Genomic DNA, 17,427 nt, shown 5'->3' with positions numbered 1-17,427 from the left:
GCATTCCAGAAGAGGATATTTTGTCCTTCAGTCATGTGCCAATGCCTTCACTACTCCCAATCAGACAACAGAGATGATTGGTGAATTAAGATACCAAGTGATGGCTGTACTTTTTGGTGGGAAGTCCACAGACTCTCTTACAACATTACGGCACAACACCCTCAGTAGTAAGGTTGTCTTTGCGTCATTATTTGTAACTCTAGAACGTCTCCCTCCAACTGAATCTGCTAGTAAGCTTCACAGCTTTTGAAAGTTATCCGCTGTACCTGTGCATTTCTGCAAGACACTCTTCTGTTAATGTAGATACGGATTACGCTTCACTGCTGCCTGTGGAACATGTCAAAATGAACAATGTGACAATCTGCACAACTTCCTTCCAGAGGACTGGAGGATGATGGATGATGAATAATGATATAGTAATTATTTCTGATATACTAATAAATATAGTTTAAGATTAAGTTTAATTAGCTCCCCCCTAATGATAGATGACAACATTTGATGCATTTGATGCACACAAGTATATAATAGATAGATAGATAGATAGATAGATAGATAGATAGATAGATAGATACTTTATTGATCCCCAAGGGGAAATTCAAGTAATGCATGCCTATGCATGGGTTATGGTTCACTAAAGTCATAGAACAGCCAGAACTATATATATTCTAAAAGCATATACCCTGTACATGAAATATAACATCAATCAACTTATGTTCCCATCTTCCACCAGACTTTGCATAACACATACTCTGTATAGGCGGATCTAGTGTACAGCTTTTTGGTATGTACAGTCCAGGGGAAACAAATTAAACATCCTAAACTATATATTTTCCGAAAGCATATAACCTGTAGATGAGATATAACACCAGTTAAGACATGTCCCATCTTCCTCCATGCCATGAACAATGCATTGCCTATTCTGTATAGGCGAATCTAGTGTAAAGGGGATACATTTTAGCCTATATTGTCCAGGCAAAACAGATTAAACACCCTAAACTATATATTTTCTAAAAGCATATAACCTCTAGATGAGATATAACACCAGTTAAGACATGTCTTATCTTCCTTCATGCCATGGAGATGGTTCATAATCCTGTATTTCATTTGCTCTGTATTAAAACGCATTGATTTTAATATATGGCTGAAAAAGGTAGAGCATTGAAACATTTTCAATATTACCATTTAAAATCATATTCTTGTTTAACTCATTGAATGCCAAGCTGTTTTCGGAAGCTTTGTCCTAGAGTGCCAGCAATCTAGACCATTGTTGATGATTTTTGTACAGCCACAGCATATTCTGTGTTATAGCTATGAACACATACAATGGCTTGTTTAAAAGGTTTAAGCTCTCAGTGGGTGCAAACCGTGTATTTCTACACGCCTCTGTTCCTGAGAAATCCCAAGCTAAACAGTGGCTAGTTTTCATCAAAATCCCTGTTTTTTTTCTAGAAATGGAGATATAACGTCTTTCATGAAATATGAAGTGTTGCCTGTAAACTTTCCGGGAAGTGATCATAGACAGTAAAGGACGTGATCAGCGAGACCTGGCGAGACTGCCACCTAGTGATAGACCCACGAAAATGGCCTGGTTTTGAGCTGACGTGCATGAGTCACTGATTCGACCCAAAGCGGCAACCAAGTTATGATAAAATGTCCAGATAAAATGTCCGTTTTCATGAGTTTTCGATAGTCATATATTTCATTTCCATTCGTCATATATTTCATTTCCATTCATCACAGAGTTCCCAAAATCACATATAAAAAAAAATCTAAAAACGTAATATTACGTTTTTGGCACTCAACGCATGGGAAGGAAAAACTTAATATTACGTTTTTGGCACTCAATGAGTTAATATGACCACAATTTGACATCAATTTCACCTCTGTAGGCTGAATAGTAATTGAGATATAGCCATTTTAACCTATTGACAGCCATTTTGGCGGCCATTTTGAAAATGACCCCTTTCCCAAGGTCAGATTTCACTAGATTTTTAGTATGTTATTTAGCATGTCCAACAGTACCAGAATCCATATAAGAACCTTTTGTATAAATTTTTTTGACGTTGATCCGTATATCGACCCGCCTACAAGTAGTGATGAGCTACAAAGTATGAGTAAGAAAGGACCATGTGTTTTCAGACTCCAGCCACTTGAAACAATGTTGAAGCACTACAGTGGGCAGTGCTTCGACTTGGCCAGCTTCCCTCTCGGTCCGCGCGCGGGATCACGCGGCATCACGCGACCTTAATTTGTATTTTTCCGCTGCAACGACGCTGCAACAACCGGCAGAGGTCTCAAGTGAGCAGGGTGTCTCGTAAAAAGAAATGGAGCTGGAAAACCCTACACAGACTTTACTACAGACTTTAGCAGACTGGTTTAGAAATAATTTAATAGCCAGAAAAGCCTGCCCTGCCCTAATAAAGAAATATTTGGTTAACGGCGAGTGAATCCCGTTTGCAGCCGTAGAAGAAACGCAGGACAAATTAAACATTCTGGTTTTCTCCGAGGGCAACGATGATAGACAGACATCATTTGGACAAAATATAGAGCATAACCTCCGTTGCTCAGCCAAATGCCTTCCTGTTACGTCCTGTTATCACGGAGTTACATTTTTGATGGTCACAAGTTTACTTCATTAGCGTTTATTTTTTTGATTATTAAAGAGTGTTTTTCATTTAAAGGCTTGACTTCGTGCTTATTCAGAAGAGCATTTAGTGTTCTCCCCAATCCCAGACGTTCACATTGCATGTTTGTTTGTAATGGATGCAACCGCGAGATACACTTGTCAGAGGCGCCGATACGTGGGTGCTCCGTCTCTCGGGCACCCACTGAAAACATCGAGCACCCACGTGTGCCAGCTTACAGTCCCGGCTAAATTTACATTAATTTAAAATCAAACATCGCAGTTTATGTTAAATTCAGCATCTCTCATAATGTGAATGGATATGTTGCTGTCAATTCCCTACTCCATATACTAACCACCAATGAGAGCGTATCTCGTATGAAAATTCCTGACACTTCCCACCTGAAGAATTAATGCAAGGCTTTGTCGGGTCTTCAGCCCCGAATGTTTAAAATGTATATAGCCCTGAATATCATTTTAAAAGTAGTCTGACAAAGCTTATTGTTTTGTGACACACCTAAACACTGGTACCTCATAGAACATCTATAACATAGCCTAGGTGGTCACAACTCACAAAAGTAAAGCAGATAGAAAGAACTCACACAAATCTAGCCTACAACACGCAGACAGCTTCATGCGCAGGGGAGAAGCTTTATGATTGTTGGCTTCTGATGGTATCTTGCTAATTCACTGAACTGCATTAGGTGACACAAATGGTATTGCCTTTATCTTATAACTCCTTGTCTGAGCGACTACCAGGCCTATGGTTTTTAAAGCTCAGATGTTCCCTGACAAAGACATTCGAAAATTAAGAATGTTAATTGACTTAAACAAAATTTACTATTAAAAAAATACACTAATTTTTGCAAACTCCCTTCATTCAACCCTTGAAGACATCGCGATTCTCGTACCATTTCATTTCTCAGAATTTAGGTCTACTAGGCCTACAATAACGTCATCACCAAATACATATTTTTTTTAAGTTGATCAACCACAAAGAGTAGCATAGGCCTACTGTGCACAGTGCACTCACGACTGTAGCAGCCCAAGGTAACCAGTTGTTGTAGATGAGGCAACCCCTTGTTTCAGATAGCCTGGACAACATGTTACCTGGGTGTTGCCTACGTTATTGATTAATGGTAGCCTACAATAGTTAATTGATTCGCGTAACATATTAGTTGGCTCAAAGAGTAGGAAGAGTAGGGTTAGATGGAAGGTGTTAATAGACGATTGGCGTAGCCTACAGTGGACTAGGGCTGTCAAAATTGCTCACGTTTGAATATCCCCTCTAAAATAAACACATGTATTCGAATATATTGGAATATCTAGGCTATATTATTTTGCGCATTATGTCAGTGACGCCCATCATGTCATCTGTTTTTAACTTTTTGTATGGTTATACAAATAACCATAGGGGGGATCCCAAGCAGCTTTCAGCCATAAGGCATTTCCTAATTCACCCGACACTGATATTCAAAATGTTGAAACTATTTCGGCATAGCCTATAATCAGTTTAATTAAATGCAATGTTAGTTGTAAACAAACGGGCTACTTGGTGAGGCTTGGCCTCACAGATGCGCTCGTGCCTTAAATGGCAATACAAATCTTCACGATATACTGCAGGCCTATTAACTGACCGCCCGATTCATGTTGGCTGGGGGGCAGGGGGGGCCATCAGACATTTGTTCCCAAGGGTCTATGAATTGTTAATCCGGCCCTGCCCCCAACGAACGCAACTTTCCACCTCTGAGACAGCTTAAAAGAAGTCTAGAGGACTCCTAACTCACTAAGACCTACTTACTGTAGGCTGTGCAAACCACAGGCCTTTTTTTTGGGCAAGCCTGCATTCAAGGCAGGCCTTCTGTTGAAGAATTTTATATAAATCCTGCGCTAAGTAATCCTCCTACCCCCGCTACCACAGCTGTGGATAGTGTGGCATGCTCACGCTTTATGTCTCCTTCTTGCAAACTAGGCTTATAGCCCAACCATTTACGTCTTCAAAAAATAACAACAACTTGCCAGATATGCCTTCATATCTTTGGGTTTCATTCAGCATTTTGTTCTTCCACTGGAAATGCCACAAACAGCCTACAGATTCTTGCGTGCGTACATTCTCTATTCTCTCCAAAATGTGCCCGTTCTATAGGCTGGCCAAGTGCGTAATTCTACGGCATAAAGCAGATGTATTTGTTTATTGTACAGAAAAATAAAAATAACCTGTCAAGAAGTCAATTGACTACATTGTAGTCAATAAGTAGGGCAAATTACGAAACCAAAACGTGGGTCATAGTTGTACAAGTTTTCTCCTGTGCCTACGATATTTAATCCAGTGTTTTGTCAAGTTTCAAAATGCTATTCGTTTTAACAATTTTTTATGATAGTACCCTATACAAAAAGTACTTCATACTATCTTAATTGCTTTATACTCAATACTTGACCAATGGCTATTGCATCTGTCTATTGAAAGTGAGAATGTGGCATGTGATCTACTGTGTAGGCTTCATAAAATAAAATAAACAGATTGCTAATGGCCTACAAGCTGATCTGGGGTGCGTTTCCCGTACAACTACGGGAACAACCTGTACGGAGGTTAGCTTTTTACTAACAGGATGCATCGTTCAACTGCACATGACTTTTACTTACGTGCAAATTGACTTATGTAATTAATTTATGTATTTTCTGCCTTGGGCATTTTAAAATATGGATGTATGGTGGTTAGAAGTGTAAATATCAATTAGAAACCTAAATATATTCATAATTATTAATTTGCAAACAAATAACTGGCGTCAGTGACATCTTTGACATGAAGATCCCTGGAACTATGCTTCTACTAGCATTCTACCACAGGTCGAGAGGTGTAGTTGTAACTACACAACTTTACGACAGTGGTTGCAAACGTTCGTTGCTACTATAGTTTTGGGAAAAACTAACGTAGTGTAACGATGCATTGGACTATGTAGGTTCCAAATATGAATGTAATTCTGCGGCATAAAGCAGATGTATTTGTTTATTGTACAGAAAAATAAAAATGACATGTCAAGCAGTCAATTGACTACATTGCAGTCAAGAAGTAGGGCAAATTTATTTACGAAACCAAAACGTGGGTCATAGTTGTCTAAGCCTCTATAGCGTAGCCTGTTAAAAACGTTGCAGAAGCCTACCCAAGGCTACAGATTAACAGTTATTTCTCTACTGGCTCAATTATCACACCACTGTTTTGATTTGCATAGTTGCGTTACCCCAACACTGACAATAATGTAGACAGCAAATTTCGATTTCGTTACCACCGTGTAGTCAAGCCTTAAGCCATATCCAAGTAGCCTAAATCGAGGTAAATCCAGCTTTTTCAGAAGGGGCGGCAGGCAGAGCGATGTACAGTGGCAGAGCGACGCACAGTGGCTGAAAGTGGTACTAAAGCTTCACGCCTCGTAATGCGCGACTGAAGTGGCCATTTGAAAGCGATGCCCACTGTATATACATTACAGCTTTTGTACAAATAGATACTTTATTAATTTAGGAATGGATGACAGTGATCTCACCTTGTTCTTTTTGAAAGTCCTGCTCAGTCATAGTAACAGGCAGTAACAGCTCTCCCACAGCTGGCTGAATAGAGACACTGAACTTGTCATCTTTTGTGCTGCAAAAGATAATTCAATCATAAATCACACAGATTTGTAATGTAATGTGATTATTTCTGCATTACCACCAGGCACATTGGTGTGAGTAATTAGCAGGCATCGAGGAGCAGTGGTAATATCACTTACACTCGGTCGCCCTGTGTTAGATTACTATCCACCAAGTCAGTGTTGCTTTGTATAAAAGTATCTGCTAAATACCAGTCAACTTAATAAACAAATGTTATTCATACCTAGCCAGCATATTCATTCATGTTTACTTAAATGACATAATCAGTGTTTACACTTTTAAACATGCCACTTACAGTACACTCCAGAATTATTGGCACCTTTGGTAAAGTTGACTAAAAACAGGTATAAAATAATCTTTTGGTGATTGATTGTACTCCCACAATGAAAACAATGAGGAAAAAATCCACTCTCAAAAGGGAAGCAAACTTATTCTGAGAAAAAGGAAAATCTCAAAGAAACTAGAAAAGCATTTCCTGAAGGAAATACAGTGCATGAAAATGCAAAAAATATGATGTAAAATATCATACAGAGTAAAAACTAACTATATTGGTTGCTAGGTAGATGAGGTTTAATATAGTTGGAATGACTGAACAGTTAAATAGGTGGATAGTTTAAATGGTTAAATTATTTAGGTAGACAATTGACGATAACTGACAGTTGGAACGGCTCTAATGTTTGCTAGCAGTTATGCTAAGATTTTTAATTCTGTTAACCATGCTACTTAGCTAATGTTTTATAGCAGTGCTAGCAATGCTAAAATGCTAACCATGCTACTTAGCTAACTTAACTAACATTTTCTAGCAGTTTTGCTAAACATGTTAACTATGCTAGCAATGTTAGCATGCTAACTATGTTAACCATGTTACTTAGCTAATCATTTTTAGTAGTTATGCTAATTATGTTAACTAGCATGCTAACTATGCTAACCATGTTACTTAATTAACCTAGCTAAAAGTGTTGACAAGTTGATGACAAGTTAAAAGTTGTTGATAGACAGCTAGTAAATGTATATAGTTTAAAAGTTTAAAAGTTGAATGTAGATAGTTTAAAAGTTGTTGATAGACAGCTAGTTTAATAGATAGATAGTTTAATGATAGTTTAAAAGTAGACCGTTTAAAAGTTGAATGTAAAACTTCAGTAGTTTAATGGGTTACATTGTTTAACAGTGGATTATTGTAGTGAGGACTTTTATTTTGAAACAGTTTTGGGCAGAGGAAACAGTTGAATAGGATGTGTAGTCTTAATTGACCCAGATTGTATGCTTAAAGCCTGAGGCTGCAGGTGGCCTGAACACCTGCCATAGGATTCTAATTGCTTAATGGCCGTATTATGATGTCATAATCGGCAATGTTAAGTCTATGGGGATTTTTAAAAAGTTTTTCTTTAATAGTTTAAAAAGTATAAAAGTTTCAAAGTTGAAAAGTCATACCAACCCGATCTGTTTGAAGACCTACGTTACAAAGTTTGAATGACGTTTCTAAGTTAAACTGTTCAAGAGAAATTGCGTACGGAAAAAGTGGTAAGCGAAATAATAAGAAGAAGTTGCCTAGGAAGAACAGTACAGTGCATTTTCATGCACTGTAATAAGAAGAAGCCTAGGAAGAACAGTACATTGCATTTTCATGCACTGTAATAAGAAGCCTAGGAAGAACAGTACAGTGCATTTTCATGCACTGTAATAATAAGAATAAGAAGAAGCCTAGGAAGAATTTTCATGCACTGTAATAAATATTTTTTAACAAAAACACGTTGCTTACAATTACTGGCACCCTTAATAAATCTTACATACAAAACGTAACAGAAGCATTTTCCTATTTCATTTCAACTTATTTAAGTTAATCAGAGTGTTTGTGAACTTGCAGAAGTAGTTTGTGACTAGGGATGTAACGGTATGAAAATTTAACCTCACGGTTATAGTGACCAAAATTATCACGCTTTTCGGTATTATCACGGTATTTTTAAAAGTGTGTTCAATATGTTCAGAAAGCACTGATAGGCCTACACAAGCTGAAATAGTTTCAAAAAGTGTCCCGTTCAGTTTTTCATGTTTAATTGGCTATGTGCTTATCGCTTAACTTACCCTACCATGACTTGGAGGTTGCTATTACTGTTATTTGGATCCAATGAGTGAGACCAGGCTTGGAATTTCACCATTCTGGGGGCAAGGCCACTTGGCCTTCAGTTGGGCATGTTTGGTGGAGGGCACAAAGGCCACATAGGCTATAAAAAATATCAAAGTTGTATAGCCTATTCACTGCAGTAGACCTGCATCACTGTATGAAACATTACAAAAACATGAAACATGACATATTATATAGAACTGCAAATCATCTGAACATCTAATATTTACAGATATCTAGGCTATATTTAACATTTATTTTATATTTGGCCTGTTATGAAATCATGTATTGAACAATTTAAGCACAGTTCAGCTTTAAGAAACTCAAATAGCCTAGATGCATGCTTAGCATTTTGTGATCGACTTTCACAAACTCTTAGTCAGCTGTCCTCTGATTTACCGATATATAGGCGATATTTGTAACATTTATTTTGTATTTGGCCCGTTATGAAATCATGTGGAACAATTTAAACACATTGTAAAACTTAAAGCCCAAATTTGGAGACATCCATGCATGTCCAAATGTACTGCAAATTCAAAAGTGGATTACTCTGGAACGGCTAACTGTACAGGGGACTGCTTTACACCTTTATGTTCGGTAAGGTCTGCTGTTTATTCTAATATATGGTTTGTCATGTGTTAAACGAAAGGTTCGTGAAGTATTGCACCGAGAGGAATGGGTAGGGAGATGGACGAAAACCTTCAGTAGAATTTATGATTAAATTTAATTATATTATTTACGTTTCTCGCGAACCGTTCACCACAGCAATTCACGGCTAACATAGTTTAAAAGCTGAGAAAAAGCTCTTTCATGTGATACTTGTGATGTCTGTGTGATGAGTAGGCTACTTCTCGAGTAGTTCAACTGAGAAGAATAGGTGAATTTAGACGCACTTTCTTTCTTGCGCTGTCACTTTCTCCACTGCGTAAAATAAATTAATTTGCGCTGTGAATGCTAAGATTATTTTGACAGGCCATAGGCTAAATAAAATTCGCTATTAGTAGGATGCAAAGCAGAATATTGAAAGAAGGGCACCAAGGGCACCGTGGCCTGTAAACCTCTGATTTTCAAAGGGACATCACGGCCAACGCAAGGGGCAAAAACGTGGCCGCCGTGAAATTCCTACCCTGAGTGAGACCAAAGTAAGTGTTCGAAATAAAACTTTAGGCTACTGTGTTCTTCTGATAACGTGAGTGGAATGGATTTAATGTGCACGCGAACATAAAAAGACGCAGAGTGCAAATGTTACAGTGCAAGTTTTGCGGTGAAAATGTTCCGCCTTTTAAAATCAGGTGTAGCCTAATCCAATTCGCAGTTAAAACCATCAATTAGGCTAGACAACAGAATCAGTAGGGTACCAATTTTGCTTCATTGTAACAGGCCTACTGTATGTCAAAAGCAGGCTCGGATGAAGCTGGGAAGGATTAAACACACGGTTTCAACACCGTGATAATCAACCGTGATAATTATGATATTTCAAAAGAAAACGGTAATTGTTATCGTCAACATTTTTATCACGGTTTATCATTATACCGGTAATCGTTACATCCCTATTTGTGACTTTCTTTTTCAATAAGGTATGAAAATAAACACAGAGGCTAAATCCTCTAGTCATTTTTCAACATAGGAAAGACAAGAGAATACACTAAATTTACAATCTATACAAACAAGGTACTTTGTTGAAAATGCCTATATTTACAGTTACAACAATGATTCAAATGTTCTAATCAACTGGAAATGTGACAAACTTTGGACAAAGACCCATGGTTATCTTGCCCCCATGTACAGTATGGAGGATGGTAAGATTGGCAAAACATTCCATAAGGACCATTGTTGGAGAGTTGCAGAAAAAGGTATCAGTCCCGCGAAAAATCTTCAAAAGTGACCTCACTGCTAATAGATTATTTAGAGGGGATGCCAGGTAAAAGCCTGTCCAGTCATTTAATTACCAATGAAAATAGCAGGAGTTACTGAATAGCACAGTGACTTTGACTTTGAAGTGTGGTCTATTGTCAGATGAAATAAAAATTGCCTTCTTTGGCTAGAAACACCTTAGGTGTGTTTGGCGTACATAGAAGAATGACTATACTGAAAAAGAACCACATGCTTAATGAGAATTATGGTGGGGGGGCTGTGCTATTGTGGGGCTGTTTTTATTCCCAAAGGCCTGGGAACTTAATTAAGGTGCATGGTATCATGAACACCAAGAAAAACCTGAAAATTTTCAAAGGAAATGTGTCAATCTCTGCCAAGACACTAAAATTGGTCATGATTGGATCATTCATTAGGTCAATGAACCTAAACAAATGTCAAGATCAAAACAAATATGGTTTACTGAACACAAAATCAAGCTTCGGATATAACAGTGGGGTGAGTCAAAGAGGAGAATGCACAAGTCTGGACCTAGGAATCTGGACAATCTGGGGAGATTTTGTAAAGACGAACAGTCTTAAATCCCTTGCTTTGTATTCTCCAACTTTATGGGGTGGCACAGGAAAATATTACAACCTGTTTTATTGGCAAAGGGAGGCTTAATAAGGTATTACAAGCAGGGGTGCCAATAATTGTGAGTGATGTGTTTTTGTTAAAAATATTTATTCCTTCATGAGATTTTCCTTTTTCTCAAAATAAATTTGCTTTTCTTCGTTGTGAGATTACAATAAATCACCAACCAATATTTTTTTATACCGGTTTTTAGTCAACTTTAGCAGAGGTGCCAATAATTCTGGAGGGTACTGTATATGTTTTATATGTATTACCAAGATGAATGTGTATTTAAATTGGCTTATTTATATAGTAGAAATGTGGAGTCATCATTGAAGTCAGTGCCTTCTTGACCGAGAAAAAGCCAACACTCCCTGCCCTTCAATGCTCTTTACTGCCCTACCAAGCCATTCCTCCAGGAGGTAGCCTAGGCCTAGGCTAGCACACAGAGGGACTCATTAATGTAACATTTTGGCATTAATAAGGATTGTAAAATTAAAACGATCATTGTTTTATGTTGCACTCAAATCTTCTGGCCATATATCAAAGGTCCTGTTTCTCATATGGAAGTTTTCAAAAATCGCTATTTTGAATGCGAACGTTACCAGCACATCATTATTGCCTATTTGCACGAAAATCACGCATTTGACATATTTCCATGTCAGATGGCCCGCGAATTGACAGCATAGGTTAGCATATCCAACATTTAACTGATGTCCAGCAGCGACGTTGGCAAACGTTTGAACTAGCCAACTAGCTCCGCTGGTGGTAAACGCATGGGACTCATAGCGCTGCCGCTGTCCTATTGCGTGCAGAGGGAATTTGAAAGACAACTGATTATCCCGCCCCTCGGACTGACATTTTAATGTGGGTCTGGCTTGTCAGGCTAGCAAGTGAAGTTCCACCCACTGATCTGTAACAGGAGTGTAGCGTTAGTGGGTCCCACCCCCTGGAAAAAAGAGGAACAAGTGTTTGTAGTCTCAACCCCTCTACAAATATACTGTATGGGACTTCCTGCTTAGAATGACGCAAAAAGACGATTTTTACATCATTCTAAGCAGGAACTGCAACACTGAAATCCGTATTAACCCCCGTCTCAGGGGAAAATGAGGGAATGATGCACGATCATTCAACAATATGACTGGGTTTCTAACGATACAAAGCATAATGCAAATGGGTGAAGTGTCCCTTTAATTAACCCTTTTGTGCCCGTTTTTTTTTTTCAAAATATAGAGTGTATGACATGTTCAGGAAGTTGTGGGTTATTTAACAGAAAAAACTGAATTGGAATATCCTTGACCTTTCAAAAGTTATGACACATTTAATGATCAGTGTAAAAAAAATGCAGGAAACGGGATTCAGAATGTTGACAGAATTCACATTCTCTTTCTCACCAACAACATAAAAGTATGCATAAAAAAGTAATAATGAAGTCAGACACAATGGTTTAGATTATTTGGTCTATAAGAAAAAAAAATATTTGTATATATAAGCAAATGCTAGTCAATAAGAATGACATTAAAAAAACATACATTACCAGTAATACAGGAAGTAAATATACTGTATATTTATTTAAGACCATTTCTGAATAGAGATATAAAATACATTTGATTCAACGGATACAACTTCCTCATATAAATCAGTATAATATGAAAACTACATACATAACAACTCATAACAACATACAACTCACACATATACACACAAACTCACACACACACACACACACACACACACACACAGTCACACAGAGGAGGGTAGGGAAAGGTGGGGAAGGTTGAACAAAGAAGAGCTATGACTCATTATGAAACGCATCCCCTTCTGCAGAATACCAAATCTGGGAGCAATTTTGTTTACCAATAAAACAAAGTCGCCTACCGTTTAGGGGTGGGCGATATGGACAAAAAATAATATCTCGGTATTTTTTGTGATTTTGACGATAACGATAATTAGTCGATATCCTTTAAAAAAAATTGTAAAAGTCTGAGTTACTTTACAGCTCATTATTTATGAATAGCATCAATACAATAATAACCAATAACCTAACCTGTGACTTTTTAACCAAATCAACCAATGCATTGTCACTCTATGACACATTTCCAATTTGCCCCCACTTGTGTGTGTGGCAATGACATGGTCTAGCCAGCTACATTAGAGAAGATGACTAGGCCTAACAGTTTGAAGAGAAAGTCTGAAGCTGAAGTTCCTTTCAAAAACCTTTACTTAGGATTCACTGTAAAACTAAGCAGACCAACAGAGTACATCTCGGTTATTTCCTTCGATGTTTTGTTTAAGAGAAAGCATTCCAAGTTACAGAATAGAAACTAATGCGTTAGCTTATGGCTAATGTATATGAGAAATCCCATAGAGATGCTAACGGTTAGCATAATCGATACACGTAGATATTTAGAGCGAACTCCAGTCAATTTACAAAAGGGTTACATGAGAAGAGTTCTTTGTTTACAACTGACTAGCTGTAGCTAGTGAGTAGCTGCATAAAATCCCAAGTAGGCTACATCTTGATCTCGCTACACAAAATAAACATTAGGCCTGCGTGTGACAACGTGGACCCACTAGCAATCATGTGACACTTGCTCTGCTGCAACGGGGCTTCTCTTGCATACACCTCATGGATTTAGTGAATGTATGGGGTTTCAATGCGTGATTGAGTGTTTTTTCCCCATAAGTAATTTAAATACTCGATAATGTAAATTTGCACATCGTTAAAACAACAATCACGATATTATCGCAGACTATATATATCGCCCACCCCTACTACCGTTACACTCCGGGGCCATACAATCTAGTTTAGTTTTATTATTTAAGTTTTTTATAAAAAATATGCAGGCTGTCGTGATAGATTTTCTCGAAAGTCTATCTGGCTGTAGCTACCAAACCTAGGTTCAACACCTGATTCTTCTGCATTGTGCTGTCAAACTTGAAATAATAAGAAACTACTGACAACGGCAATGACCACAAAGTGGAGAAAAAGTGTTTATTGGAGTACACAATGTGTCACAATTTGGTCAACACCCCCCAACATATTTGTTGTAATCACAATAGGCTTACTTAAGAGGTTTTTTGTCCCAAACTGAATTGTTCTTTACTAGTCTACATGCATCAGTCGAATCATTTGCACCGGTTACCGCACGTGTCCAATGTAGTCCAAGTGCACTTCCACTGTACTGCCAAGACTTTGCCCTCTATTCTACGCCACCTCATGGCCCCATGACATTATTTTTGAGGTGGTCTATCAAATAATGCAGTTTCCAAAGACGATCTTGATTGTTTTCTGTAGCTGGATCTACTACATGCAGAACAGCAAACAAAGCCTTAAAACTATAACGCGACATAAACAATGTGGCCCATGATCCCTGCAGAGACTTGGTTCCCCAGTAGCAATGGATATTATGGAAGGAAGCGAACCCAATGTTGATCAATCCCAGAAAGCAGTGAAACTATTCTGGGGTCTCTTAGTTCCATGCCCATGCACTGTTTGCATATGACGGCCTACTAAGCAAAGCTACCACCACTTCCTGTTGGTAAAACCACAAGTCTGAGACAATAACACAAGTAAAAAAACAACATAAAAAGTCTATTTCATACAGTGTTTTAGTGGCAGTCTGCACCACCCTACGTACGCCACCTAAATCTATACCTTCTTCCTCTATCCAGTCATGGTCTTCAGCATTGTGAGCGCAAGCTCATCAGCAGTCTCCCTTCTCTACCTCTTCCTCTTCAGCCTTGCAAGAAGGTCTGCATAGGTATTGTCATTCTTCATCTGAAACAGCAAAATCATACAAATGTAATACCTTTATAAAAAATAAAATCACAAAACTACAGATGCGTGCGTGTATGCACATATATGTACACACACAAGAAGTAGCCTAAACTAATGAAGCATTCAACTCAAAATATATGTAAGTATGAAAAGTAATTTTACTACACATGGGTTTAGCTACCCTAAATCTGATTGCCTGGCTGCAAGACAGATTACATTTCACCTAGTAATTAACTGCTGCAATGCAATGACATTTCTGACAGAATATGTGATTTCACATCATGTTTTCTATAACTACATATTGAGAGGAGTGGAATAGCTATCGTCTATTTCAAGTGATGCTATCTTAGAAAATGTTCAGACAAGCACGTCTGATGTGTGACATTTACACAGGTTAGCAAGCTAAAATAGTTCACTACAAACTGCCTAGCGATGTAACAACCTGAGGAAGTTCATTTAATTACATTTCTGACAGAATCTGTGATTTCACATCATGTTTTCTATAACTGCATATTGAGAGCAGAGCTAGTGAGCGGAGTGGAACGTGAGCGAGCGAGGAGCGGAGTAGATGGAATTTTGTTGGAGCGCGGATCGCTTTTTAAAAGAGTGGCCGTCTGTTCTGCTCCAATTTCGCTCTAATACCGCTCACACCACGAGTCAGAGGCATGCCCAAATCCACCCGGAATTCATGTCTTCCTAATAAAACCAAGACTGTTAAATTTCAAAGATATTGCCCCTAGTAAGTTCGTTGATGGGGATGGAGTTTGCTAAATATTTTAGGAAACTGATATGTCATACAAGTGTACTATTCCTACAAATCAACTAGATACTAACAATGTAGAGCAAGAACAACCATGTGGTGACACATGGCAAAGAAAAACGTGAGCAATTTGAATATGCTTCATATCAAGTAGAAGGCTAAAGTAAAACTTGGATGCTAAGCCTGTCGTCTTTAGGCAATTAATCCCACTGATCCCTTTAGTTTTAGGCTTATGTGTATTGATGTTGCCAAGCTTGTTTGTTGTTGCACTATCAGTATCAGTGCACTTCTTTTATCATCTTTTAAAATAAATGTTCGATGAGTGAAATATATTGCCGTTGCTTTTAGTTCTTTGGGATTTAAGTTTTCTGATTAAAGTGACAATTTGGCTTGTAGATTATTTCTCCCTCTTTTAAATTGGAGCGAGCGTGGAACGATTTCACTGGCGCGGGAGGATTTTTAAGTGGAGCAGGGAGCGAAATTGAGCGGAGCGACCTGACATGAATTTAAGCGGAGGAGCGGCCGAGTAAACAGCCACCTGAGCGAGGAGCAGGATATTCGCACCTCTCATCTCCGCCCACTAGCTCTGATTAAGAGGAGTAAAAATATCGATCAACTTTTCTTCATGTCAGAGAACGTAACTTAGAAATGAAAATTAAAGCTAACTTTAGAAATTTAGCTTTGGTATGCTATACATGATACCGATATAATGCTTATCTAACAAGCACATTGGTACTAGAAAACAAACTTACTTACAGGTTATATACAAACAGGTTTTTAAATGAATTTTCCAATAAAAATAACTGACATCAAAAGTAAACGAGTATATTGCAAGTAGGTCAGAGTAATGCAGCTAGCTGGTACATGACGATGCATAACATGATTTTAGGACTACAAATTAAGATAAACCATAACAAGAACCGATGTAAATCAAATATTACCTCAGTTTATCCAGCTGTGTGTTTTCCAGTCGAGGTAAACTCCAACGAAGTGCAGGTGGCATCTGGCTGTCCACGTCAAATGTACCGACTGAAGTGACACACACTATTTTTTCATGACTCATCTTCAAGTATCCAAAACATTTTGCGCCATAAACTCCTTAACCAATCATATCAAATCAAAGCTTATGTTGTCAGCATTATGGGGAAGATTTCAGAAATAAAATCAGTCATTGGACAGCTATTTATTAGATATTAGATGATTGGTCATCGTTAAAATTTTAACAAAATTAAGATGGTTGAGCATGTAAGGGTTAAATTCAGATTTAAAAATGGATTTGCTTAATGTACTTTTCATGTACAGTATATATTACATTCCTATTTGGGGTTACGGATGTCACCCCATTCATATGAAAAGAAGCTTGATCTTAATAAAAGTGCCAGTGAGTTTGGAGTGAGAATTATAGAAAGTCAACGTAGAGGGTAGGGATGTAACGATTACCGGTATAATGGTAAACCGCAATAAAAATGTTGACGATAACAATTACCGTTTTCATTTCAAATATCATGATTATCACGGTTGATTACCACGGTGTGGAAACCGTGTGTGTGGAAATCCTTCCCAGCTTCATCCAAGCCTGCTTCTGACATACAGTAGGCCTGGTGCAATGAAACAAAACTGGTACCCTACTGATTCTGTTATCTACTTGATGGATTTAACTGTGATTCGGATTTGGCTACACCTGCTTTTAAAAGGCGGAACATTTTCACTGCAAAATGTGCACTGTATCATGTAGCCACTCTGGAATGGATTTAATGTGGACACGCACATAAAAACACGCAGTCACGTTATCAGGAGAATACCGTAGCCTAAAGTTTTATTTTGAACACTTACTTTGGTCTCATCAGGAGAATACCATAGCCTAAAGTTTTATTTTGAACACTTACTTTTGTCTCACTCAATGGATCTATATAACAGAAATAGCAAACTCCAAGTCATATATTTTGTAATTTAGTAAATGCTGTCACACTTTTTGAAACTATTTCAGCTTGTGTAGGCCTGTTAGTGCTTTT

At 38.0% G+C, this 17,427-nt stretch overlaps 1 protein-coding gene across 1 annotated transcript in view; it reads right to left on the bottom strand.

The window, feature by feature from the left end:
* Positions 1-17,427, bottom strand: part of ap3b1a (adaptor related protein complex 3 subunit beta 1a) — a 231,454-nt gene that overhangs the window by 9,156 nt on the left and 204,871 nt on the right. Inside the window, exon 25 of the mRNA XM_076284918.1 lies at positions 6,163-6,260. Within this exon, the coding sequence (XP_076141033.1) occupies positions 6,163-6,260 (98 nt within the window). The remainder of the gene's footprint in view (positions 1-6,162; positions 6,261-17,427) is intronic.

This window comes from Alosa pseudoharengus, unplaced genomic scaffold (genome assembly GCF_046254945.1).
Source record: "Alosa pseudoharengus isolate Yale_2024_CS ecotype anadromous, Long Island Sound unplaced genomic scaffold, YU_APseudo_1.1 YU_APseudo_1.1_scf_14, whole genome shotgun sequence".
Taxonomy (NCBI): domain Eukaryota; kingdom Metazoa; phylum Chordata; class Actinopteri; order Clupeiformes; family Clupeidae; genus Alosa; species Alosa pseudoharengus.
This window is presented reverse-complemented; position numbering and strand designations above follow the sequence as displayed.